This window comes from Harpia harpyja, chromosome 17 (assembly GCF_026419915.1).
Source record: "Harpia harpyja isolate bHarHar1 chromosome 17, bHarHar1 primary haplotype, whole genome shotgun sequence".
Lineage (NCBI taxonomy): Eukaryota > Metazoa > Chordata > Aves > Accipitriformes > Accipitridae > Harpia > Harpia harpyja.
The window spans coordinates 10,794,832-10,821,590 of NC_068956.1; the positions used below are offsets into that span (position 1 = coordinate 10,794,832).

The 26,759-nt window shown below is 41.2% G+C and overlaps 1 protein-coding gene across 7 annotated transcripts in view; it reads left to right on the plus strand.

Annotated features, from left to right (window-relative positions):
• The window catches only part of FAT3 (FAT atypical cadherin 3), a 422,176-nt gene that overhangs the window by 368,553 nt on the left and 26,864 nt on the right, over nucleotides 1-26,759 (plus strand). For all 7 annotated transcript variants that reach the window (XM_052812647.1, XM_052812651.1, XM_052812648.1 and 4 more), the window contains 8 exons: nucleotides 670-884; nucleotides 1,551-1,688; nucleotides 4,356-4,499; nucleotides 5,049-5,246; nucleotides 7,741-8,539; nucleotides 16,636-16,770; nucleotides 17,782-17,939; nucleotides 25,553-26,021. In XM_052812647.1, the coding sequence (XP_052668607.1) occupies nucleotides 670-884; nucleotides 1,551-1,688; nucleotides 4,356-4,499; nucleotides 5,049-5,246; nucleotides 7,741-8,539; nucleotides 16,636-16,770; nucleotides 17,782-17,939; nucleotides 25,553-26,021 (2,256 nt within the window). The remainder of the gene's footprint in view (nucleotides 1-669; nucleotides 885-1,550; nucleotides 1,689-4,355; nucleotides 4,500-5,048; nucleotides 5,247-7,740; nucleotides 8,540-16,635; nucleotides 16,771-17,781; nucleotides 17,940-25,552; nucleotides 26,022-26,759) is intronic.

Genomic DNA, 26,759 nt, shown 5'->3' on the forward strand with positions numbered 1-26,759 from the left:
TGGGTACATGGGAAACAAGGGGAGGGTTTGCATAAAAATCGTTTCTATCCTAGAGGGGGTCTGGGTGCATGGAGTGAGTCAAGTTACAGAGGATCTTGGTTTTGATTGTGTGGTGAGGGAACCCAAAATTTATAAACTTAGTTGAGTGGGGAAGTCCCTGTTTAATCACATAAATGATAGACAACTGATTTCTCAAAGGTATTCATACCCCATTCATTTGTATTTAATTCATGAGAAGTTAATTACATGGGAGTGAATTTCTGTTGACTTATCAGGGCTTATTTCCAGAGTCGGCATTCAATTCTCCCATAGGCTCTGTGCATGAGCCCAGGCAAATGGGTGGATATGGCCCCCACTTCTCCATCTACAATACGCATATAATAAAAGCTATTTTCATGAGAAACCATTCATTGCTTCATGCCTTGTGAAGGTCCTTTCTGCAGAGGCAACCCAAGTGCAATTGGCATCATTCTTTAATCAAACGACAGCAGTAGAAACCTGACCAAATATTTTTATTGGATTGGGCAGTGTTACAGTTAGAACAACATATTTTGTATATGTGCCATGGTGATAAATAGCATGCTGTACTGTTTACTACAGTCAAATCCCTTAGTCCATTGCATTATTTGTTTTTCGCTGGCTGTTGACGTTCCCTCCCTTGCTTCAAAGGAGTGATTTCCATTTTTGAAGCTTTGGATTATGAATCGTGTAAGGATTTCTACTTAGTAGTGGAAGCAAAAGATGGAGGTACTCCAGCCCTGAGCGCCGTTACAACTGTGAACGTAAACGTGACAGATGTTAATGACAATGCACCAAAATTCAGCCAGGAGGTCTACAGCGCAGTCATCAGTGAGGACGCCGCCATCGGTGATTCGGTGATTATGGTGAGTGAGGCCATGGGTGGCATTTAGGCTGCATGAAGCCCTCTGCCACAAGACCTTTAATAAAATACTGCTGCACTGGTTAATAATGATAACTACTGCATCTTGAATCACCCAAACTGTTCTCTAGCCAATACTCTGCTTCAGCTACTGCTTTCCAGGCTGCTGCCAGTTTCCCGCAAAAAGAAAGTAGTATTAGTACCAACTGTTGCTTTTTAACCCCGATATGCTGTCAAAGAGCAATGGCATGTTTAAGGCATTGCATTTCATGAGTCAGCTAGAAACAAGTGGGTTTTATTGGAAAGGCAGAATTCAACTTTTCAGCAAAATACATAGTATTTGTGTAGTCTGGCATGCAGTGTGCCATACCCATACCTCACAATACTCTCATCTTGGAACTTGTGGATCCAGAAAGAAAGCCTTGTGTGGAATATTAAGATTAAAATATTGTGTATTTTTTAAGGCTAAAATTTTGAAAAGGTCCAAGGGGAGCCTTCTATCAAAAACTGATTGGCTTGGTGCTTGGCTTGATGCTGTGGAGGTGTGGAGTTCAGATGTAACTAGTCTGATGGAACATGAAGTCTTACTTTTTGGGGTGTCGAGCCATTAATATATCATACAGATGGCTTAATATTTGTTTTGCTAATTTTCACTCTTCTCTCAAAAAAGTTGATAGCAGAAGATCTGGACAGTCCTTCCAATGGCCAGATTCATTTTTCCATAGTGAATGGGGATCGAGACAATGAATTTTCGGTTGATCCTGTTTTGGGACTCGTGAAGGTTAAAAAGAAATTGGATAGAGAAAGGGTAAGACATGTGGGACTTCTTAACTTACAATGACTTACAGATGTGTATTGATCTCAACTCTGCTGCTAACTTGTTTTGAAGAAGCTTCTTTTGTACTCTGCAATGATCAGCCTAAGATGCTCCAATAGGTCTTTCTAATGTTGTTCCACTTCTTCCCATCCCAACCCTATCCCCAATCCTATCTACCAGCCAACTGCTCTGCTAGCATTCCCATCCTGCACTAACACAGCAGCTGAGGCCAGATCAGGGAAAAAAGCAACCCTGAATTTCTCCTGTGGTGCCACCGGCAGCTGTTGCTGTGTTAATGAGCTGCCTCCTCTCTCCTGCGCGTGCAAGCACACACGTGCAGCGGTGTGTGCGATGGGGTGATTACAACATACTCCAGATTGTGGCACCAAGCACCGAGCTGAGACCTCAGCCATTAATTAGCGCTCTGCAAAACATGTCACTGGGGAGGTGATGTTATGAAGTGGCCAGGCTGTACCAAAAGTGAAAGAGTGCTTCATTAAACAGATTCTGCTGCTTTGTTTGCTCACTAGATTATTCATTCAGGGTGATTTATCACCATTTTGCCATAGCTAGCAATTAGCAGCTTTTGGAAAAAAACAAACAAATACAGGTGCCTGTGCTACTAGCAGAGCAGGAGAGCGCTACATGGCTTCAAAAGTCTTTGCAACACATAAAGAAATCCATGCCTCCTGGCTCTGAGAAATGCGTCCACAAAACTGGGGAAGCTGATTGCTATCCTCGGAATATGGGCTCAGCTGGAAAAGCTCTCTACTGGAAGCAGGGCTACTGCTTAAAACAGTGGCAAATATCCTTTCTGTATTATCACAAAGGCAGGATTAAATTGTCAGTGTTTGGTGGCAGAATGACTTCACTGCAGACTGTCGAGGACAGGGAAGTAACAATGGCTGTGCATATTACAAATTTGCTGTAATATATTTCTTTTAAATGACATAGGCTTAATTTCTTAATATGATTTTATTTAGTTTCTGAAGTGCATCTGCATTCAGACACACACATTCACCCTCACCAGCGCGTGCATGTTTAATGCCAGGTCTGTTAGATCTGCATTTCCAAAGTTTCCCTTGCTTAAAATAAGCTGAGATATTGTCTTTTTCTTTGCTTCCTTGGCACATTTCCTAGACACAGGTGTTTCTGACCCCTTCAGGGAAAATGATACATGATGCCCTGTCTGCTGTAGATCCCCAAAGGCTGTGCTGAGTCCCAGGTTTCAGTGGTTTAAGGAAACTCATTTGCAGAGCTGTAATCACATAGAAACCATGACTTTTGCCATCTACCTTTCTGGATACATTGAAATGAAAACAAACATGCACAAAATTTGGGAAAGATCCCACAAAACTGTCAGTCTTGTCTTTAGCTAGCAGTAGAAATTACAGCTCGAAAGGGGAAAAAAAAAAAAAGATTAATTCTCTGCCTCAGTTTCTTGACTTTCCATACTTCAGGATTATTCCTGCCTTCTGTGTCACTATGCCCCCACCAAATCACAGTCTTTCTCCTCGCTACAACCCTTCCAAAAAACTGTTCCCTTTTTCTTTAGGTTGATCCCACATCCCAGAAGAGCCCCCTTGTTTCGTACGCTTAGCCTGGACTCCTCCCTCCTACCCAAATTACTTTTATTTTTCAAATGGCTTTTGATTTCCTCCCACCCTGAAAAAGTCCCTTTAACATTACGTTGTTCCCTTCTGCAGGGGCATGCTTTTCCACTTTCCAGCCCCGCACTGAGAGGCTGGAGTGGGGTGTTTTACCTGGCGCGTGTTTTGCCCTTTGCTCGCTCCCCCATAGAAGGATTCGCAGGCAGACGTGTCAGCAGCTTTCCCTGGGGAGCGGGAAGCGATATACATTAAAAAGCAGTTGTAAGACCTAAGGAAGCCAACATAAGGATGCAGTTCATAAAATCAAACTGTCATCCATAAGCTGTGCGTAGACAGAGCTTTTGCAAATTGTCACATACTCTCACACCTCACACATGGGCACATATGTGCATAGAGGGCCCATGGGTGATGCACTGAACTGCCCACACCCTGTTGAGTAGTTTGTGTCTGTTGCAAACACGTAGGCTCAAAAAACCCTTATCTTCTACTGAATGGTGGATAATATCCTGTTGCTACAGAGACTGTTGTTCTTAGTAGTCCCAAATGTTTCCCAGCGTGTTTAAGCCAACTGCCTGTGAATTTGTTCTTGGTTCTCCATCACCATGTTAGAAACACTGTGTGTCAAACTGAGGTTGGCTCTAATAAGCAATTTATATAATATCCTGGAAACGAACTGTAAGATAAATAGAATCAGGTCACATATCCCAGGTGACACCTAGGAGAGATGAAAATGTTAGCAACAGTAGTAATGGCTGAGTTTGGATATTATCTGTCGTTTATTTTTCGTCTGCCCCTTTGTTTCAGGAATGCATCATCTGATACAGTTATTTTAATACAGTGAAGCTGTTATGTTTATTGATAGCCTTATAAAACAGAAGTTGGGACACAGTGTGGCAATAAACAGGATAATGTTATACTAAGGGCAGGGAAGGTAATGAGGCCAAACAGCTTTCCTTAGAATATGGTAGGTGGTGCACTGGATGTAAAGAAAATGAGTTAAAATTTAGGACTGCTTTCACTATGATTTAATGTTTTCACCTTTTTGCAGATATCTGGTTATTCATTAGTTATCCAGGCAAGAGACAGCGGCAGCCCTCCTTTGTCTTCATCTGTGACGGTCAATGTGGACATTTCTGATGTGAACGATAATAGCCCTGTATTTACTCCAGCTAACTATACAGCTGTAATTCAAGTAAGTTTATTCTCCACATCAAAAACTTCTCTGACTTTTAAAATACAAAAGCATTTGGTTTCAGTTAAGTAGCTTTTGATGATTTATCTGCAAAAGATGTATCAAGTGATCTTATTTAAAGGAAAGTATAAACATGTCTTTCTTAAGTCTTTGGTAAGTTTCTGTTTGCTAAGGGTCCTTAACCTCAGCATCTGTCACACATTTTACCATTCATCCCTGGTGCGCCAGGTACTCTGGCCTCAAAAAGTCTGAGCTGGGATGAGTTTGCACTTCTTTACACCTTGCTCAGCATGCAAGTCTTAATGGTTAGTCAGGCCTGCTCAGATACAGTACCAGCAGAGCTCATCGGTCCCTGGAGATGTGGTGGGTACCTACATCTCTGCTCCGGTCCATGGGGTGTAAGTGGTGTCAAATAAACGCTGCTTGTGAAATGCTGTCTTGGGCAAAGAGCATTCAGTTGAATATTCTCAATAGCGAAACGTGGTATTTTATGATTGTGATATGTATCATTTTAATCTTTTTCTTTATACGCTGTGTATATGTGTAAAGGAAAATAAACCAGTGGGGACAAGCATTTTGCAGCTGGTAGTGACAGACAAAGACTCTTTTCACAATGGCCCCCCTTTTACCTTCACCATCCTCACCGGCAATGAAGAGGAGGAGTTTACACTGGACCCTCATGGCGTCTTGAGATCTGCAGTCATCTTCAAGCACATGGTCGCAACTGAATATGTGCTCTGTGTGCAGGTACAGCTTGATTTTTGCATCTGCACAGAAACAAAAACCCTCATAGTGGTAGGTCATCTGTACATTGCCTGTATGGGTTGGTTTCAACTGACTGTATTCTATGAGTAAATACCATCCATTCCAGTTCACAAGTGCTCAATGTAGTATATTTCCTTTGATGTCCTTAAACCTAATTTCATATAAATATAAACAGGTAGCCAGCCACCTTTCCAATTTCCTCTGCATGAAATGAATTTGCTGAGCAGCGGCCGTTATGATTTAAGATTTTAATCTTTCTTTTTTTTCTGTAGCTAAGCGAGGAAAATAAGCAAAAGTGCATTATATACATATAAATACACCACAGAACGAGTGACAGCAAAATATTGTTCTAGGAAGGAAAATCACTTCTGCTTTTAAGTCATAAATTTAATCATAAATTTTTGGAAGCCTACCAAGAATTCATGAAATCACATTTCCAAGGTCAACTTAGCTTTTAAAGAATGTGAAAATAAGACATACAATAGAAGTCCAGCTCAAACTTAGCTTTAGAGTCATTGTTGAGGAACTTTGTAACCAGGGTAATTTTGATTACAAAAAACTGTAAATCCAAAAGTAATTTGTCCACATTGCTCGGGCCTGCCAGAGAAAATGTAGTAGGGTTCAGTAAATATGCAAGTCTAGGGAATGAACTATGCTTCTTCATTGAAATGGACGTGGTCCTAGAAGCTAAGTCTGAGAAGCAGGCTTCCTCCACTTGCTTTGCTGGAGTTGATTTCTCTAAATACAGCCTGTCTGCTCCCTTACAAGCACATTTAATGCTGTTCATAGCAGTAACATCCTTAGTTAGTTACAGTTCCAAAAATACAATCTCTGATGCTAATTAACAGTTCAAACTGAAATAAAGTTTTACAAGTTTGTCATTTAATATCCCTGAAACCTACTTGTTGAACCTTGTAGGAAAATAAAAAACCCTCACCTTTCATTCTTACCATGCCTTCATCCTAAAATACCCTGTTTTCAGGGCAATTTGCTAACCAGAGTTCCAGTATAGCCAAAATTGGGCATGAGAATTAAATTTAAGCAGCATCCTCTAGCTATGTAGATCCAAGTATGTCATATAAATGAAATATTAGACAGACCGCAATGTCTGAGATGCACCAACATATTCAGAAAACCACGCTGTTGGATTGTGGAGGCCTAATTCCTCCCTGTATCATTTTCTTTAGGGATTTCTGCAGTGAAAACATATTTTATAGCTTCCTGCTGTGTATAGACCATAGAAATGTTTCTTTCCATTCATATGTGCCAGAGTGCTGCTTCCTCCTTTCCACCATCAGGTTCCTCCTCTATGTTAGGTTTATTAAAAAGTGATGTTAAAATTGAAAGTAGAATGGGATGTAATCTCTGTGCATGTACGTGTGTGTGTATGTGTGTGCACATATACATAAAATATTTTTTTGAATCCACCCAGCCCTATTAGGAGTGAGGATGAATGATCTTTAGAGTGTCTTAGAGTACTAATCCTTTCCTGCTATTGTCCACATTACTGTTGCCATCCCGCCTTTTTTTTTCTTCAGCTTGTAAGTTTTCGTCCCCATGTCCAAATACAAAGATCTTTGAATGTGTGCTACATCTCTGCCCAGTGACAGTTTAGTCTCCTGTTCTCTGGAGCAAACAAATGTGTGGAGCAGTATATCTTAATACTGACTTCAATGAAACATTTTTCTTAGTGCAGGAAAGGACACTGATTCAAGTTTGCACACCTTTCTGTCAAGATGGCCTTGGGGTTTTTTGTCATACTTGCTCTTTTACTCTATAAAAGAGTGCAAATGATGCTATCATATGTGCTCTGGGTCATACAGTCATCTGTCCAAGTGCAGTGCTGCTCTCATACGTTATCATTGGTAACAGCACAAGCACCCTATTTCATTTTTGGACGGTGATAAATTTTATTTATTTCAAGCATGTTTCTTGATTGCTTCAGGTAGAGTAGTACACAGCAATGTTAGAAAAACTCTGAACTCCCTCACATCCACACAAACTAAGCAGCATCTGAAACACTTTGGGGCACACCAAACAATGCAGAAACTGATGCTGGCATTTCACTGGGCTTCAGTCTCTTTTCCAAGGCAGAAGTGAGCCTAAACGCCATTCGGTGCGGAATATACCACATTCAAATGGCTCAGTTGTAAAGAGGACAAGTGATAGCTGTGGGATCCTGGGAACATTTCAGTTTGAGTAATGAGACATTCTGCTGACACATTTCTCTCTTCAATCCACTTAGATGAGGTATCTATGCTTCCCTAAAGGGTTTGTAAATTCTACTACTATAAATGGCTGAGATGTTTCCTTACATATGTATTTTGCAAATGCATATGGGAAGTTCTTTTGAGAGGTCTTCAGAATTAGTGATGCTGTGAAAATATATATAGCAAGAAGTTATGGTTGTTGGCTGTGTTATATGTGTGTTTTATTTTGGTTTTTATTTTTTTTTATTTTTCCTAAATTACACTAGGCAAAAGACTCTGGGAAGCCTCAGCAGGTTTCCCACACCTACGTTCAGGTGAGGGTTATTGAAGAGAGCATTCACAAACCAACTGCCATTCCACTGGAGATTTTCATTGTCACCATGGAAGATGATTTTCCTGGGGGAGTCATTGGGAAAATTCATGCCACAGATCAGGATGTGTACGACGTCCTCACATATACACTAAAATCAGAGCAGAAAAGTTTGTTCAAAGTCAACAGCCACGATGGAAAGATCATTGCCCTTGGAGGGCTCGATAATGGCAAGTATGTCCTGAATGTCTCTGTCAGTGATGGCCGGTTCCAGGTACCCATCGACGTTGTGGTCCACGTTGAGCAATTGCTACAAGAAATGCTGCAGAACACAGTCACCATCCGTTTTGAGAACGTTTCCCCAGAAGACTTTGTGGGCCTTCACATGCACGGGTTCAGGCGTACCTTACGAAACGCAGTGCTCTCCCAAAAACAAGACAGCCTACACATCATCAGTATTCAGCCGGTGGCAGGCAGCAATCAGCTTGACATGCTGTTTGCAGTTCAGATGCACAACAGCGGTTTCTATAAGCCCGCCTATTTGATTCAGAAGCTTACCAATGCAAGGAGACACTTGGAAAATGTGATTCGTATTTCTGCTGTCTTGGAGAAGAATTGCTCTGGTCTGGATTGTCAGGAACAACACTGTGAGCAAAGTCTATCTATTGATTCACATTCCCTGATGACCTATAGCACGGCACGAATTAGTTTCGTGTGCCCCCGCTTTTACAGGAATGTGCGCTGCATGTGCAATGGTGAGTACCGCTCCTTCTTCCCCTCCCATCTTTACACATTATGCGATAGGATCGGTTTTATTCCTCTGATGCAGATTAGAAGGGGCATTTCAATTCAGTCCGTTAAAGCACAGCTGGCTGATGTATTGTGGGAATTGATTTCTCAGGCTCAGGAAGAATTGTTCGTGTTTACTGATGTAAATGGAAGTTGATGAACTTTGGCCTTTTACGACAAAGACCGCTTTCCTGGAGGCTCCATAATCAGAGCCATCAACCAACTTCCAGGGGAGGGGAAGGAAGGGGAGAGGAAGAGAGAGGAGAGCGAGGGATATGGTTTCCCACCCCCTCGGTGCCACCACTGGAATAAACCTGGAGCGTGACCGTAGCAGAACAGCCTGGTCTGCAGCGATGCACCAGCAGTCTCCAAGGAAAAGGACCCCTGACCTAAGCAGTGCAGGTGGAAAGGCCTTTTCCAGTCCCATTTTTGCAGAGAGGCATGGAAACCAATGAAGTATTTTATTAAGTAACTGCAAGCAAGCACTATTCCTGACCTTTAATGCTACAGTAGGTGACAGGGAGGGGTTTTGGCTGGGTTTCAGGCTGTTCCACGTTGTGACAGAGATTTCATATGGGCATACATGACAAATAGACTTGAGAGCCAATCTTCCTTATGATTCTGCACTTGAAGTATAAAACCTCAGGCAGCTGTAATAATAGTTCTGTTTCTTTTGTTTGCCAGGCTATTTGCTCCTCATTCCACTTCATTTAAGAGTGGAGAAAAAAGCTGCTGTAAAATCAATACATCTAAGTCTCCCTCATCTTAAGCACACATGCACACATACACAGAGAGCGGTGCAAGAATTCAGCAGTCATGTCTCTCGGTAACCAACCTTTGTTTCTGCAGCAGTCAGCAGGACTTCGTGTCTTAGCATCAACTTCAGAGGGGATGAAAATAGGCATAAATTGCATAAAACTTAACCAGAAATCATTGTCTCCTGCGGCACGTGAATAATAATGCCATAGAAGTTCAGTTCTGTAAAAATATCAGAATTCTGTATCTGAGGTATTTTCTTGTACATTCAAGAGCAGACTATCTGGTCAATTTTTAAGTAATAGCATTGTAAGTCTCAAACAGATGTATCTATTATAACAATAGTCAACGTTTTGTTACATATGAAAGGCTCTGAAATAAAGGATTTTCACAGGTTTAAAAGGGACAATGCTGCAATACCTTCCAGACGAGTCCAGGATCCAGTGCAGGAGCCCTATCTGCAAAACACTTTTATATTCTCTAAGTCATAGCTTTGTCTCATTTTTGTACCAAGAAATCACAAATCCTCATCTCCATGGGGATAGTGATAGCCCTCACTGTCAGAAATTGGTTTTCTGGCAGCCCAAATTTTCACTGTTTATAATTTCATTTCACTACTTATTAAAGTCAATAATGATATATTATTCCCTTCAGATACTAATAGTAAGTGGATCTGCCTCGTAATCCCTTAGCTTAACTCCAAAGAAAGGACTTTGCAGTGCAGTACAGTTCTGATCCAGCAGCTCTCTCCCTTTTCCTCCCTGCACAGCAAGTTTGCACTGGAAACACAAAAATTCAGCTGGGGTAGCGATTTCCAAATTTTTCTGTCATGTTCCAGTCAATCCTCAAAATGTACGGCAGGCTGCCGGAAAGGCAGTGTGGTTTTGCAGACCGTCTGTGGTCCCTGGTCTCCAGACCATTTACCCTGGCCTGAAGACTTGCTGTATGGGAACAGTTGCAACAGGCGGCTTGTCCTGGTCCAGCCCGAAAGCTGGATGGGCTCCCACGGCTCCCGTTCGAGGCACTAGGTGCTGATTTCCCATGGGTGATCCACAAGACTTGGGATGGGGTTGTGCACGTGCAGTCCGCCACCCAGTCTGTAACAAAAAAGTGTCCAGAGCTGCTAATTTAAGCATAGCTACCAGAGAGGTGAAAGCCTTGGTGCCTCTTACTTGCACAGAGATAAGAGATCTTGGTGGGAAGTAAAAAAACCCCATGCTTTGCTCTTCTCCACGTTAGTTAATATTTCAGCCTCTTCTACTGTTTTTAATTAAAGGAGCCACAAGAAATGTCTTGGTATTTAGGTAAATACACAGACACATACTGTGTTTTACCACATAGGAGGTAAGACAGACTTCTGAGGGAATATTAATTAGAGAATGTATGTATAGTTTTGTTTTCATGAAGGCTAAAGACTAGGCCCAGTAAGGGAGTTAGAAAAATGCAAATACTTCTTTGATCAGTAGTTCTTGTACATGCACATAAATGCAGCAAGTCAGGAAAAAGCACACAAAATACTAGAATAAATGTATTTTGGCTTGTTTAACAAGAGAGCATTAGCAAGATATTATCAGTATAATAAAAGTATTATACTTCTTTTGTTACTAGGATAGTTTCATGATCCAGTGCAGTAAATATTAATAGCTTGAATTATGACAAAGCCATTAAAATATTGCATATGTTTCCAGAGATCTGATTTGATTATGACCCAGAAAGCTTGGGTTTAAACTAATTCACTCATTCTTGAAATATGTATCATACTTGGAGTGTTTTTCCCACTGGCAGATGTCACAGATATGCACAATTTATGCATGCCAGCTGTGCATAACTTACCTAGATTACCTTTGTGAGCAAATGGAGTTACCTAACGTGAAAATGCAGGGAGACTGTAAAAGCAGGCAGTGGGTGAACTTCAGAGGTTCAGCAGCTCAGTTCTGGAAGGGTAAGTTCGAAAGTTCAGGTGCATCAATCTAAGCCTTTAAAATCAATAAAATTGAACTAAAGAGTTTTCCAATAACAGACTGTCTCCTTAGATTTCTGGCTCATCTGCTTGTGTTTGTATGAAAAATATTGTACCAAACTGGGGTTTGTTTCAGTGTGGCTACAGGGGCTATGCAATTGCCAATCTCCCATCACATGACGTGAGGTATGCAAACATCTGTCAGTGCTTGTGGGAAATAAAGATAGGAGGACCGGAATAAATATATTCGTGTAAAACAGTTCTCATGACATTCTAATTTTTCAGAAGCAAAAATCTATTCCATATTTTTATTTTTTCATGATGCAAAGTAATTCTTTTGTGTTGAGACAAAGGTGCAGGGAAGAAGCAGGTTTTGTTGGGACTACTTTGCTGTAGAATTGTTCTGCATTATAATCTTTCAAAAGTGAGGTTACATTAATATGTTTATGGGAGAGGGCTGGATTGAAATCATCTTGACAAATGTGGGTATATATCTACATCTGAGCTGGTCACTCCAGGCCCCATTTGCAGACAGTGGAAAGAATGAGGTATTTTTAATGATGTGATACATCTCTCCCTAGATGTCTAAAATCAGTCGGATGAATCATGCCCTAAAGTTAGATGAGATGAATTCCATTTCAAGTGTTTAATATGGTTCTGGCTTAATAGTTTGAAAGAATTTTTCTAATAGACCCAGAAGTGTTCAGCAAAAGTGCAGACACTCACATCCACATTATTTAATCAAGTGAATAGCAGTCTTGGTCCACTTTCTCATGAAACCAGGCAATTCAGACTTTATGGAGCCACTTCTAGCATTTTGCGAATGTTCTGACAAAAGGAAATCATAGACTGTGATGATCTGCTATTAATATAGGACCTAATCTTCAGAGGTGGTTTGTGTCCTCAGCTCCACAGAGCACACACTGCCTCTTAAAGAGTCCTGGGTGTTTTGCAGGGTTGGGCATCAGGAACCCCATTCCTATGTGTACAACACCGCTTTTCCCATTTTCAGGAAGCACACAGGTACTAATGAGCCTCGAGTTGTCCTGGCATGGTAGCCAGGAAGATTGAAGAAGGTGGTGTCCTGTCTGTGCTTGGGAGCAAAGAACTGCAGATAAATTTGATAGATTTGATTTGGCTGTAGTCCTTTTAACATTGCACTTGTGTAAGGAGAGATGTTTCTCCCTGCGAATATCCCCCGTTTTAAGGCCCATGCTGACAATGCACAATCTCATATAAAACGTGGGAGAGCTAAAGCATGAAGTGGGGGCATGACTGTAGAATTGGGGCATGTGGGAATTGCTGTCTATCACTTAAGGGGTCTTAAGGGAAGCTGTGATCAAGGAGTGGATGGAAGAGGTCAAATGTCTCAGTTCTTCTAAAACTGGGAGAGAATCTGATTCACTAGGACATACTGCGTGACACAGTTTTCCAGGGGCACTTGACCTAACTGAAACCCATGGCTGACTTGTGCAGAAAGAATTTTGTGGTATCTGCACTGTGATATGTATACAGTAAGCATTGTTTACAATACCTGGTCACCGTGCTCCAAAAATAAAAACAAACTGCAGCTCATGAGTTGACAGTCTTCCCTCTCCACTAAACTAGTTATGAGGTTGTTTAAAAGTAACAGTTTGGAGTTTGCTTTACATGCTTTCTGGGACCCTGGCCTTCAGGAGTCACCTTTCAAGCTTTCTTCTGCAAGCAAGAGAAACAGACTCTTTTTTTAATATTCATGCAGATTCAGGAGAATGGGCTTACAGAAAAATAAAAAAAAACCAAACAAATATCACAAGGCTCAAGTTAAAATTGTTGAAGCACTCAATTTTCAAAATATATTTACATTCCTGGAAGCAATCCTTCTTTGGAGGGGCAGGAATTAAATAAATGTCTCATTTTGCAATGGAAGAACGTTTTCTTCCTCAGTATACTAGTAGGGAGATTGCAATACTTTTACCTTCTTTTAGAGAATTAAACTGAAGATGATCTCTCAAAATCAAGTGGGTCTATTCCACCTTTTCCTGCCGTGCACTGGTTGATGCTAGCTCATGTGTCTGTGACACCTTGTAGAGAACAGCTTTATTAATACTAATGTGAGTTTCAAGGGAATGCCATGGATTATCTGGACTTGCCTACAGAAAAAAATGATCAGCTCAATTCTATATGTCTTGAATCTCTTCTTGGATGATAAATAGACTGCTCTTTGGAGCGGAAATGCAACATTAGAATAATTTTATTCAAACTCAGGCTGTAAATCTTTGATGTGGACAACATAACCTTGAACAATTTCACAATTTTGCTCCACATAGTTGTGAAATTAGCCTGAAAATGCATGTTAGCCAGGGAAATGCAATAATGCAGATTTGTAGCTTAGGTACTTATAACCATACAGGCAGGCGTAAAGCATTTCTTCTCCCTAGTCTGAATATTTTTAAAATTTTGTGACAGCTATGAAATCCTGCTGCAGCAGGATGAATAAAAAGTTGATTTTCTTGTTATCTACTTGATACTAGAAGAACTATTCTTGGCCTGCCAGGATAAGCAGTTCTTTAGTGTATCTCCACAGTTACACTAAATATGTTAGATCCTTTCCATACAGTTTTTGACTGTGGAAGGATGACTCTGAAGTACAAATCAGAGTTTGAATCAGCTAAAAAAACTGGCAGAGATGGATAACAAAGTAAGCTATTGCTTTATTGCTTCATGTCAAAGATACAGTCATAGGTTAGGGAATGTGAAAATTTGCGGAGCCACATTTGGAAATCTCAGTGCCGCTTTCTGCTGCACACTGACGAGCTGTGGGGCTTTTGTCCAAATGACTTGTCTGTCAGCTACGCAGACGCTCGCTTGAATTACAGCCTCACAAAAGGTTTAAGTGTGTTCGGAGAAGAGATACACTCTGCATACAGCAGAATGCTGTGTATTTGTCACATAAGAATGAATTAAAATAGCTGAAAGAACCAAGTAGAAAGTACAAGGCAGCCTATAGAATATTTAACCACCTGTTATCATTTCAGAAATAACTGTTACTTGCCATTGAATTGCAAAGAATGTGGGGTTTTTTCTAAAAAAAAAAACCAACAACCCCAAACTATAGAAAACATCATATTCTCTGTTAAATTCTGCAGACCTTACATCTAAATAGAATGTAGTTCTGTGGTGCAGAACCCTATTAAATGACATTTGTTTCTTGATTCTATAATACTTAAGTATGACTGTATATTGCAGCTGTTATTCCTGTTAATGTTACCTACTAAAGTGATTAATAAAGATTGCCATGCATCATTTTCTAACAGTGCTACAGGCAGTACTGTAAATCGTTTACTGCATAGACCTCTCAAACAAATGTTTGACAAAGGAGGGGAGGATGTTAAAGATTAAATTGACTGTGCTGTACATCAAGCAAGACATTTACAGTCATTGCCATATTTGTAGTCAGCCCATGTCCACTTTGAAACCTATAATAGTAATTTTTCTTTTTCCAGAAAATACTTACAGTGCCAGGTAATTTCAGCTGTGCTTGCTATGAGCCCTGCTTGGCTTGTAGTGAAGTGTGAGAGCAATAAGATTCTTTCTTTCATTACTTTTTGGAGATACACTGTATGACAGGTTGATTTCTTCCTTTATAAATTGTAAATAAAATACATATGCTCAAAAACTAAAGTAGTTTTTGAATATGATAAGGGTCCTGCAATAAACAAGAATGCCAATATGCAGAAAGTGATGGATAGGAAGGTCCTGACTTTTTATTGTTAAAATCATCACCTGCATGTGTTAAGTAAATTAATTTGATAAGCAAAACAAGAGACACCTGCCCATTCCCAGCAACTGGCTTTCACTCTCTTCACGCTCTGGCTGCAAATTAACAGAAGCAAGGGCAGGAGAACCTTTTTTCCTGCACTTAAAGGCTACTTTCATAGCAGCCGCACACAGATGTCCAATGGTAGAAGCTGACCTTGTATATACTGAGTTCCTTACTGCAACCAAGAAAAAGCTAACTGTTGTGGAAGTTGTATGGTCCTGAGAATTCATATATTCAGCAGCAATAGTTGTATTGTGTTTTGCATTATTGTAGACAGTGTTTGCATATCTTTTAAGATTAGGGCAATCAAAACAGATTTATTTAGACACTTTCAGAAATTATATAGAAGTTTTAGCCAAACCCCATGGAATGCAAGAAGTTCCTTTGACGTTGACAGGCTTTAAAGTAAGCCCTTGACATACTCACCTTGATAGATGTTAAGAATTTAGGAGGTTTTGAAGAACCTTAATGTAATTGTGTTGCACAAGTATTTTAAGCAAATTTTAAACTCAGTATTCATCTGTCCCTTCAGATTACTTCCCTCATGAAGTTAGTAGTAGTTCTGAATTCACCTATTCTTGGGCAAGATCAGATTCCATACTAATAAAAGATCTTTAGGAAAGAGTTGACACTAGCATTCAAAATAATTTTAGCCAAATTATGCTCTTCTCCATATATAGAAGGACATGGATGTTTTTCCCAATTTATAATTATAAATTACAACTTGCTATTTAGAATATTAAGCTTCTCCTTTCTTCAATTCGGTCATGTCAAGCAATAGGTCAACTAATTTTTGATTTTCAAAATTTCTTCACTTTGAGTTCTTAGTGTCCATAGCAAGTAATCCACTTTTTTTTTTTTTCCCTTGGACATACGCAGTTCCAGATGCAAGTGGACTTGCGTAGTCACAACCAAAAGAGAGGAGGATAGGTTTTGGCAGCCTGGGCAAGGTGCACAATAGGATGTGAGGTCTCAGAAATGTCAGGAGAAACATGGGGACAGGGCAAGTTTGCCTGTGCTGTATGATCAGGCTGGCAGCATGTCCTGTGCAGTATAAGGATGAAAAGTCCAGCCGTCACTCTGTAGCCCAGGAATGGCTTTTTCTTATTTTGTCTCCTAGGGAACTCTACCTCCTGAAATTTTCTTCTCATGGGTGTGCTGGGACAAAAGGAGTGTGTAGCTTCAAGTCATTTTTTGTCTCATATCTCTAAAGCCCCTGCGCAGGAGGCTTTGTGAGAAAATGAACGGCCTGAGAGTCACAACACCAATTATAAACCAGTTACTGCTCATAATAGTTGGTTTTTATAATACGTTGCCATGGGTTTTAGGGCAGCCTTTGAACAAGAACCATAATGGTTTTGCTGCATACTTGTCCAAAGGACGTCTCTTCTGTGAAGGGTTTTTTTTTTCTTTTTGTTATTATTATTAAGCCATTCTTTGCTTGTACTGAAGTGTGAGATCAATAATTGTCTTTCATTACTCTTGTATTGCTGCAGATCATGCTTTACACTATGTATCCCTGACAGTATTTTAACTTACTGCAGGAGGACTCTGCCCAGGGTCTAACGATCCCTGTCTGGAGAAGCCGTGTCCAGGGGACATGCAGTGTGTGGGGTATGAAGCTAACCGGAGACCGTTCATCTGCCAGTGCCCACCAGGAAAGCTTGGCGAATGTTCAGGTGCATGTCACAGCGGCAATGGGGCATATACTTGAACAACAAAGTGCTGCCATTCTCATTATGTAGGTAGAGGTGCCACTGAAGTCAACAGAAGATGTACTGCTTAACCCTTCTCAGCACTGCCACTCAGCGTATCTGTTTATAAGCCCTGTAAAATACTTGTCTTTATAGCTATGGGGTTGTATGAAGACCGTGGTCCAGTTTCTGTTGGGAAATTCCCACTGACTTGGTTGAATCCCAGATCAGTAAAACAGGCCACTAAGAAAACAGGACTTTTCCTAGAGGCTGTTATGCCAGATGTTTTCCTGCCATGGGCAAAGCTCTATAATTAACTCTTCTGCTTACTATTTAGATTACCAAAATTCCAGTCTTTATTGATGAAAACACTACACCATCCCAGAAAGAAAGTTTGAGGACATTTGTTAGTTCTCTGCAGCTGTGTTGTTCCCTGGGATATAAAGAGCCAGGTGGAAAGCTGGTGAAGCGGAGCTTTCTGTTGACTTCAGTGAATCCAGGCATGACAGAGGCTATGTGCTATTCCCCTGATGAAAACACAGCAGATACTGAGCTGTATCACTGTGGTCCTGGGCAGTGGTTGCAGGGAACTCATTGCAAGGGTTTGGCTGGCATCTGCCCACGCCTAACTTTATACCCGTAACTCAACTGCCTGATGTACAGGCATGGTCATCTTTGACTCTCTCTGTTATCAGTGAGGCGAGATAGGTGCCTCCAGGGGTGTATGACCTTAAAAAAGGTGAATACTTGGAGAAACCTCTCTTTTTTGTAAGTATGGAGAAATAGAACTTTCCTCCATCCCCTGATAAATAAATTTTAAAAAAACCAATATGTTTTTGTAGTAGGTGCCAGCCTTTTTTCCCGTCAAAGTGGGGTTTTATCTATTTCTTCCTAGACATTCTCATTAGCTCTGTAAATTCTTTAATTAACTTGACAGTTGAGGAATTATTTCATGTGTCACTAAAAGAACATGTCTTTTCAAAATGGTTATTTCAGGCCACACTTCTCTTAGTTTTGCTGGGAATAGCTACATTAAATACCGGGTTTCTGAAAATAGCAAGAAAGAGGAATTCAAGTTGGCTCTCCGTCTACGAACCCTGCAAAGCAATGGGATTATAATGTACACCAGAGCGAATCCCTGTATAATTCTGAAGGTAATTAAAATAACTTATCTTTTCCACAGTTGTTTTTCTTGATTATATGTTTTCTGTTGGCTCTTGATTTGGGGAATGCTGTTCTCATTTCAGCTGTAGATTGAGAAGATGAAGTCTGATCTGTTTCATGCTAACAGGGAAAAACAATTTCAACAATGGCAGCAACAACAACAATCAAAAAAAGCAGCTTGTTAGTAGTACTTTACTTGGATAATGCTCCATTGGGTGCTGTTCATTATAAGAACATTATGTGTGTCTGCATGCAGAAGCCAATCTGCACAAGATGTAATATTTGGCCATTTATATGACCATATAGTGAAAACGATGCATGCTGAAATAGCTGCTCTTCCCCTGTGTCCATGCCTGTGGATAGAGGATATGCCCTCACTGTTGTCGAGTTAATTCCAGAAACCAACTGCTTAGAACATGCCTCCTACTGAATGTGAAGATTTCTGCACTCTGTGCATTAAGATTATTTGTTGAGAGAAGCATGGGGTAGCTGGAGATTGATATCCAATCAATATTTAATTGATAAGCTCTCCATGCATTTTTGTTGTTTGTTGGCTTTCTGTGGAATGGGAAATATCTGCTGGATGAAAAGGGAGTGGTAGGCTCGTCCAAGAGCCTGCATATATAGTATTTCTGCTAAAGCCTCTAAGGTACAAAATGAAGATATTGACTTTTTTAACTCAGCCATGACCTATAATTCAGCAGCGGGAGAAATGGCACAGAGCCTTTTGTGTCTGTATTTGCAATTTTTAGAGTTCTTTTGGCTGAATGCTTAGGTAGTGTTAAAATGGCTAGATGAGTTATTAATGGGCAACAAATAATTTTCTAGCTGCTAGACTGAAATATTTCATGAACAGGAGTACTGTCTGTCATTCACTGGTGACTCTCAGCGTTGTTCAGATTTGAACAAGACAATTAGGCTCTGCTTTGAGACACAGAAATGCACAGTTTGAACTTTTCAGTGTACTTTTTTGTTCAAAAAAACAAAACAAAACTGCAGGCTTGAATACCTTCTTTGAAGTCTTCATCAGGGTTGCTGTTAGCATATATCAGTAGGGAATGTTTGCAATTCTGTAGCTTTGAAAAATGCTTGGGAAAAAACATGGCCCTGGTGGAAGGTGCCACTTGAAAACAGTAGGAGATGGTACAAAGGCAGACTGAAATGGAGTTAGAATGATGATAGGAGAATTTGTTAGAATTTAGTGTATAAACCTATCATGATTAAGGAGTATAGAAGGTCAGGTCATAGGCAACTGAGTGGAAATCTCCAGTTGAAGCTGGGAAATTTTGCTGCCAAAAGAGAAAAATTTATGCTATTACAAAAAAAAAGAGTGAGACAGCCCCTCATTGCAGTCACCTGGGTTGAGTTTTTAGTTGTTGGGTAGGAGTTATGTGTTTTCAGTCACCGCTTCACACAATCACCTAACCATTTTGCTTTGAGAAATACAGGGAGGAAAAAATAATACTTGAAGGACCAGCGACAAGAGCTGTGGCTACTCTGCTCCGATCTCAGAGGCCAACCTTCAGGTCATGCTCTGTTTTGCTTCCTAGCTCTAAGAAAGGATTTCCAGCTCTGAACCCATCTCATGCAGCACTTGGTAGAGAGTTTCAGATGCAGCTGCCGACTCACGTGTCCGATGAGGTCCAGGGTTGTGTATGGATGGCTTCACTTTCTCCCATGCATTGATAGGGAAGAACACGGGGAATTCCCTTTCCAGAGCCTCATGCTTGGCTTTTAGGCAGGGCAAGATCTGCTGTTGCAGTGGCTACATCCTTCTCCCAGGTCTGGCCCTTGGCTTGTATAAGCATAGGGTTTAAAGAAAAGTAAAGCATTACGTTCAGCGTGGTTTTTGAAGAAATGGCATCACTTAAAAGATCAGGAGTTGCTAGAGTTTTGTTTGTGAAGATCATTTAGCAGAGGAACATCAGACTAAGGTCTCACAAAAGTGCTCTACAGCAGATGAATGGCATTATGCTCAAGGGATGTAGCTGTAGCAGTTCTCTTCAAGGGATGGCAGCTGACTCATGAACTGCACTTTGGGGATCCCTAACTCAGATATTTTCAAGCAAGTTACGCTTAGGCTTTCTAAGCATATGTTTTTTCATTTGTAAACCAGAGGTAAAGCTTTTTTTTGCTTTTTTTTTTTTTAACTAGGTACGTATGTTGTGAGATAGGGAGGTGCTCAGAAATGAGGCCATTAAGTAGATTAATTAGAGGTCTATAAATGTGAAGTTGTTATCATTTGAGCATTGCTTTCAATTAAATTAAACATGAGGAGAAGCTTTCCAAATAGAGGATAAAGGATGGGATACTGTGCTCTTTTGAGCACTCTGGCATTACTCCAGCAAAGCACTTAATCACTTGCTTAACTTCCTGTATTTGAAGGCAATTGGAACTACTCACATACCTTAATTCTAAGCATGTACTTAAGTATCTGCTGGATTAGCACCAGAGGGCCCAGCACCATCACTGAGCTCCAAAGGCAGAGGTGGAAGAAATTTAGACCCACCGCATAGTACAAGCCCGTGGGAGAACAGGCAGAAAACACCACAACTCTTGGGGCATATAGTGGCATTGATTTTTTTGAAGCAAGTCGCCCCCATTGCAGTCGATTTAAAAATTAATGCTGCAATATGGTTTTCAGTGTTTAAATGACCAGCTTAATTTTGGGAGCTCATACATTTGTGATAACTCCAGGGATGGAAATATTTCATCATCATAACACGGTGTCCTTCTTAGATGAATAATCAATTCCATAGAGCAAACTGCTTGTCTACTACTTTACTGAAAGCCTACCAGCTATGCTGTATTGATACAATATAATAAGGGTGTTATTTATTCAGCTGTTTCAAATAAAGCAACTCATCCATCGATTTTGAGACGTTGGCCATTTTTTTTCTTGTGTGCTCTTGCTTTTAAGACAATTGGAGCAAAATGAGATGCAGGTCGATGGCCTTTTTTTTTCCTTTGAAAAGATTACATGTGCCAAAACCAGTATCACCATTTCCTTCTTCCTATGTACCATCTATCTGGGAAAAATAAGATTTAACAATTTAAAGCATTACGAGGCCATTACAGAAGAGAATTCTATAATTTATTTCATTTTTTTCAAGGAATATAATAGAAATTCAACTTGTTTTGTGAAATTTAAAGGATTAAAAATGCATAAAGAAAGACTTTCCCATCATGGCAGAAATATAGCTGTTAAACGGTAAAAGGCAAGCATATGATCTTCTGTCCAGGCAGTTAATGTGAAACTTTGCATGGTTTAGTTAAGTGTACATTATACATTTTAACGCATTACTGCTGCATGGCTTATGCTGGATAAGACTGAAGCTTGGATATGATCCCAGTTATGGCTGGAGTTGAAACAAGTAATATTTTAATTAAATATACTGTTTTACACAAACGAACCTGAAATGTAGTTCGGCTAACGAAATATTTCCCCAGATAGATTAGTAGGCAGCATGCTGTATCCATGGTGTGTGACTGCAGATGGACTGTGTGAGCCGAAGGTGGTCTCAGAAGAACCATTTGATCATTTTATTACCTATGTTGATACACAAATATGGATGTTAGCCAAACATCTTAGCCAGGCTAATATTCTAATATAATTTACAATATGTGTTTGGCTCCATTTTGCTCATTGAATGAAACTGTTGAAATGTAACAGATTGCATCAGCTTTTGGAGCCTTCTCTGTTCTTTGTACTTCTCTGCAGGTGAGGAATTCTGCGTCTGTAAGAGCATACGTGCTTAAGTATGCATTAACCTCACTGTCCTAGTAGTTATAATGAGAGATACTGTAACTAAGCCCAGAAAGGTCTGAGAGGTTGAAGCTTGGTGGGAATTTTCTGCCCAGCTAGGATGAAGCAGTGTCTCTCTGCTTTCGTCTTGGTGCAGAGGGTCTCTGCCGGCACCGTGGGCTGCTTTGGTGAGGGGTTGCAGAGTTTGCATCTCTCTGCTGTGAGACGGAGTAACCCAAGCTCTCTGCTGTGTTGCGTCACATAGACGGAGAAGAAAGCAGTGCCACGCGTTCAGTCCTGAACTGAGAGTCTGATGGTACCAGCCCTTAACCAGACCAGTCATCCCACTGAGGTTATTATCTGGATAACTGCTGAGCCTGGACAACAGCATTGGCCATTCATTGGATTTCCATACCATTTGCTTGACTGTACCTCATTTAGTAAGAAGTTAACTTGAAGTTCAGCTTTCCTTGGTACCAAGGTCCAGGGTATAATCAAAGAGCCCCCTCTGAGGACTGTACAGTGTCCCTGACATCACAGCGGTTATGAGGAATCACGGGAACACCAGGGATTAATCGCTGAATCAAAGATCCGTGGTTGAATTCTCCATGCTTAGGAGTGGAGACATTGTTTTGCCCTGTTGAGTGGAGGACCCTTCTCCTCCCTGCCCAGCCAGCCACGCTGCTAAGTAGGCAGGACAGGAGCCCTTGGCGGCACCCGCTCCTCGCCGGCTGTTCCTGCTCTTCCTCCTTCTCCTCCTAGAGGCACAGGGCCGCCAGGGAGCAAATATTTCCTCCCTGCCCCGCTACAGCAAGGCCTGTGACCATCTGATTAATGAAAGTACTTTTATGGTCCCATTGCTAGGGGTATCAGGGCATGTCACAGTCTTTAATGTATGTATCCGTAAAGCAGTGGTGTGAGGTAGGGAAATGACGTTATCCCTCTTTTACTGATGGAGACCTGAAACTAATGACTTGCTTGAGATCCCAGAGGAAGAGTGTTGCGGAGTGTGGATTCCCATGCCTATCTACCATATCTTAGGCTAGTACTGTAAGCATCAGACCATCCTTTCCATCTTTCACTCTAGCCTGAGGTAGGGGTTACTAGTGCTTTTTTAATAAAAGGAAGGAAACATAGCCTTTCAGACAATATATATTTACTGTGTATGTCAGATCATCTGCTGGTATAAAGAAATAAAAGTGGATGAGAAAGATGTATAAAACATATTTTAATGGCAAATCTTTTAGGTCGTCATTTCCCGTATACAAATGGTGTAATATTTATCCCAGGTGCTCATATGTGGTGTTGTATTTATAAAGATAATTGGAAAAGCATGTTCTGTGAGTAAGGGTAATAGACATGCAGGCAGTAGGTCCTTCAGGGTATAAGTAGTCTTAGGGGAGGTATATGTATATTATACACAATCTGTAAAACAGTTTCCATAGGAAAAAGCCTTTTGACTAAGAAGCAAGTTAACTGCTTATCCAATGATGGCTGTTTTTCAAAGTGTGATATGTTGGCATGTATTTTTCTGTTTGATTTGTATTCCTGTTGAGCCAGAACACACTTTCTGAGCAGTGCCTTCAAGGTTTGTGGACTATTTTGTTGCACAGGGAGAAAAGAAACTATTGCTCCATCTCTGGAGAGAAACCAGCTCAATTTATCAGGGCATCTTGTTTACCAAGATTCCTCCTGAGCAGATGCTTTAATAGGCCCAATTTCAATCTACAGAAATAGTTTACAGCTGAGGTTTGAGTCCTGTAAGAAAAGATTTTTTAATGAAAAATGATCCAGACTTATTTTTCTGTACATGCATTAGCCTTTTTTGATTGAGTTGTAGGCGTATCAAGCAACATCCATCCCTCAGGCATGTTGTATTACAATCATAGATCTCATTTCTTCTCAGTTTCATTACATCCTACAGGTCAAGGACTTCAAAAGAGCAAGCTACCCATAGCAGGGGCTAATTCTTGCTCTTCTGGCTCCTTCTACATGTGTATGCCTCTAACACCCCTCATGCCATGCAGAGTATGTAGGTAGCTGGCATTTATAGGGAGCTTGTCACCTGCTTAGCGTCTCCGTGTTCACCCCATCCAAGCGACTGCAGAGCAGTGGAGTGGTGTGGTTTACACCCCAACTGCCCAGTGTGACTTGGCTTGAGGTTACAGCCCAGTTCAAATTCAGCTGGTCAAAAAACTGAGGTCTGGAAAGGAGAGCAAAGTCCAGAGATCATAAGAACTCAAGATTTTACCCTTAGCTTTTCTCCAGGTAGTTTTGTGAACCTCCAAGGAGAATGAAGTGCTGACAGTGACACGACAGCAGAGCCTGCTCCTGTAGATCAACAGTATCCCATTTACCTTCAAGCCACATCAGAGAGCCTGGCAGAGAAGAGTTTGAGCACCAGTTCAGACACATGCCAAGGGATATGTCTAGCTAACACAGTTTTAAATGACTATTCATGCCAGAAACCGCCAAAGATGGCCAAAGACAGATGGACACAGTGCAGCATCCTCACATCTGCATTAGCCGTGCCACTTTAGCAGGCCACCAAAACTTGGGGGGTTCTTGCATTAACAGCTATGGCAACTCTGCTCTGCTGTGTTGTGTTACGGATAAACCAGTGAGAGTACAATGTGTGCTGCAGGGAAGGATGAAAAAGGACACAGCGCCTGAACTTTTCAGGGGGATAAATAATGGGACAGAACTGTCTTGAGATGGGATTTGCAGAAATAAATACTTCCTAGAGCATGACATAAAGGTAAAATAATTGCAAGAGCTTTCGGAGAGCTTGAATCCAATTAATGTGTCATAAGAAATTATTTCCAGCCTTGTCAGCCATTTTAAACTTATCTGCCATCTGTTAGAGAAACCTAAACTCTTTGAGTAAACTGCTAATCAGCAAAGCAGCACTTCATACCTATTCCCTCACTCTGCACTTTGCCTGCCCCAGCAGGCTAGCAGAGATTTTCCCTTTATGAGGACTTTAGATGGGTGAGGGACAGGAGGGGGAGTGAGAAATCCTAACAATCCCTCTAAAGCCATGAATCAGGGGGCATGGTTAATGGTTGGACTTGATGATCTTGAAGGTCTTTTCCAACCGAAATGATTCTATGATTCTATGATTCTATGAAGAAAGAAATGTAAGAGGCATCTTATGTCATCTGTAAGGTTTACACAGAGCGGGTAGTATAGAATCCTTGGAAAATAACTGACTTTCGGTCAACCAGAATCTTACTGTTGTACTTAGAGAAACTGAACTTATGACACTTAGGGACAAATCCACACCTGCTGAGATGCTCCAAAAGGTTACAGAGGCACAAGATGTGTGCATGAGCAACCTAACATCCTCAGCTGAAAGCAGTGGCCATTGACTTTGCCACAAGCCTCTCTCAAACACTCAGCGGTGGTCCCTTGCCCTGACTGTCCTTTTGGCAGCATCAACCACCGGGAGCAGAACTGCAGCACGCGGGTGGATGGTGGGACTTGCTCGGAGAGACACAATTGCTCAGCAGCAGAGCCAAGAGCAGAGCATGAGTCCTCCGGTCCGTGCCCTTTTTAGTGAGACTTATCGTTACCCCAGTCCTCGCCTGTGTTCTGCGTCTATATTTTTTCTATATTATCTCGGTTTGCCTGCAGTAACTGGCTTTGGGTAAATTCTGAGTAAGCTGATATTTATCGCATTTTTTTTGCTAATGATAAAGGAACAGCTTTTTGCTATTTTAGTGTCATGTAGGAGAGCAGCTTTAACACTGTATAGAGACTGTCTAGGAGTCCTCTGTGTTTCCAGATTCTCTATGAGAGCGTATTACGAGACGGCTGAGTGCCTGAAGCACTTTGATTTCTGTTTTCCTCCCACAGATTGTTGATGGCAAACTGTGGTTCCAGTTGGACTGCGGAAGTGGCCCAGGAATCCTGGGAATTTCTGGCAGGGCCGTTAATGATGGAAGCTGGCATTCAGTGTTCCTGGAGCTGAATCGCAATTTCACAAGCTTGTCCCTGGACGACAGCTACGTGGAGCGCCGCAAAGCCCCCCTCTATTTCCAGACTCTCAGCACAGATAGCTCCGTCTACTTCGGCGCCCAGGTCCAAGTGGATAACGTCCGCAGCCTGACCGACAAGAGAACAACGCAGGTCTTGAGCGGCTTTCAAGGCTGCCTGGATTCAGTTGTCCTAAATAACAACGAACTGCCGCTCCAAAACAAGCGCAGCAGCTTTGCAGAAGTGGTTGGCCTGACCGAATTAAAGCTTGGCTGTGTCCTCTACCCCGATGCCTGCGAGAGGCATCCCTGCCAGAACGGCGGCACCTGTACCAGCGTGCCATCTGGTGGTAAATATTTTGCATTACTTTATGGGTTGCCCCCCCCCGCCCCATATTCCTCTACAATTTATTGCCAGAGATGGTTTTATGCAGCAGCATGCTTGAAAAATCTCATGAAGTCTATAAAACTCTGATAGGTATTGCAAATTGTGTAAAAGCTGTTTGCTCTATAAATAACGGTGAAATGGTGCCCCTTCTCATTGCATTAGTGTTCCAGGAGGAAATTGATTTATTGGCTGTTAGGATAATCCTATTTCTATAGAAACCGATAGAATTACAATTACTGTAATGCTCAGCTGGATTTTTCAGGATCCATTTACAGCATCGAAGGCTGTAAACAAAGATGGTGATTTCAAACGTCCATCACAGATGCAACAGCACTGTTGCCTTTCTCTGTTTCTGAAGCTGTCACAAATAATTACTGAGCTGTCCACGAACACCTTGGTCCTTTTGTGAGTGAGTAATTTGATTACATGTCTGCATGGAAAATAGCAAGTCCGCCCTATTATAAACACCCCCAGAAGTGTATTTTACAGCTTCCTCGGAGGCCTGAATGCTTCAAGGTCTAAGTAATATTATCCAAAGTTTATAGGGCATTGATTTAAACTGTGCTCGTGTTGGAGTTTCCTATCCAATGGTTATATGGTGGCTCCTGTGGTTTGGTGCCAGTGACTTACTACCCAGTAATGCAGTGCACAAGTTACCAAACTGTAAGAACAGTCAGCATCTTCGCAGGAAAAAAGCAAA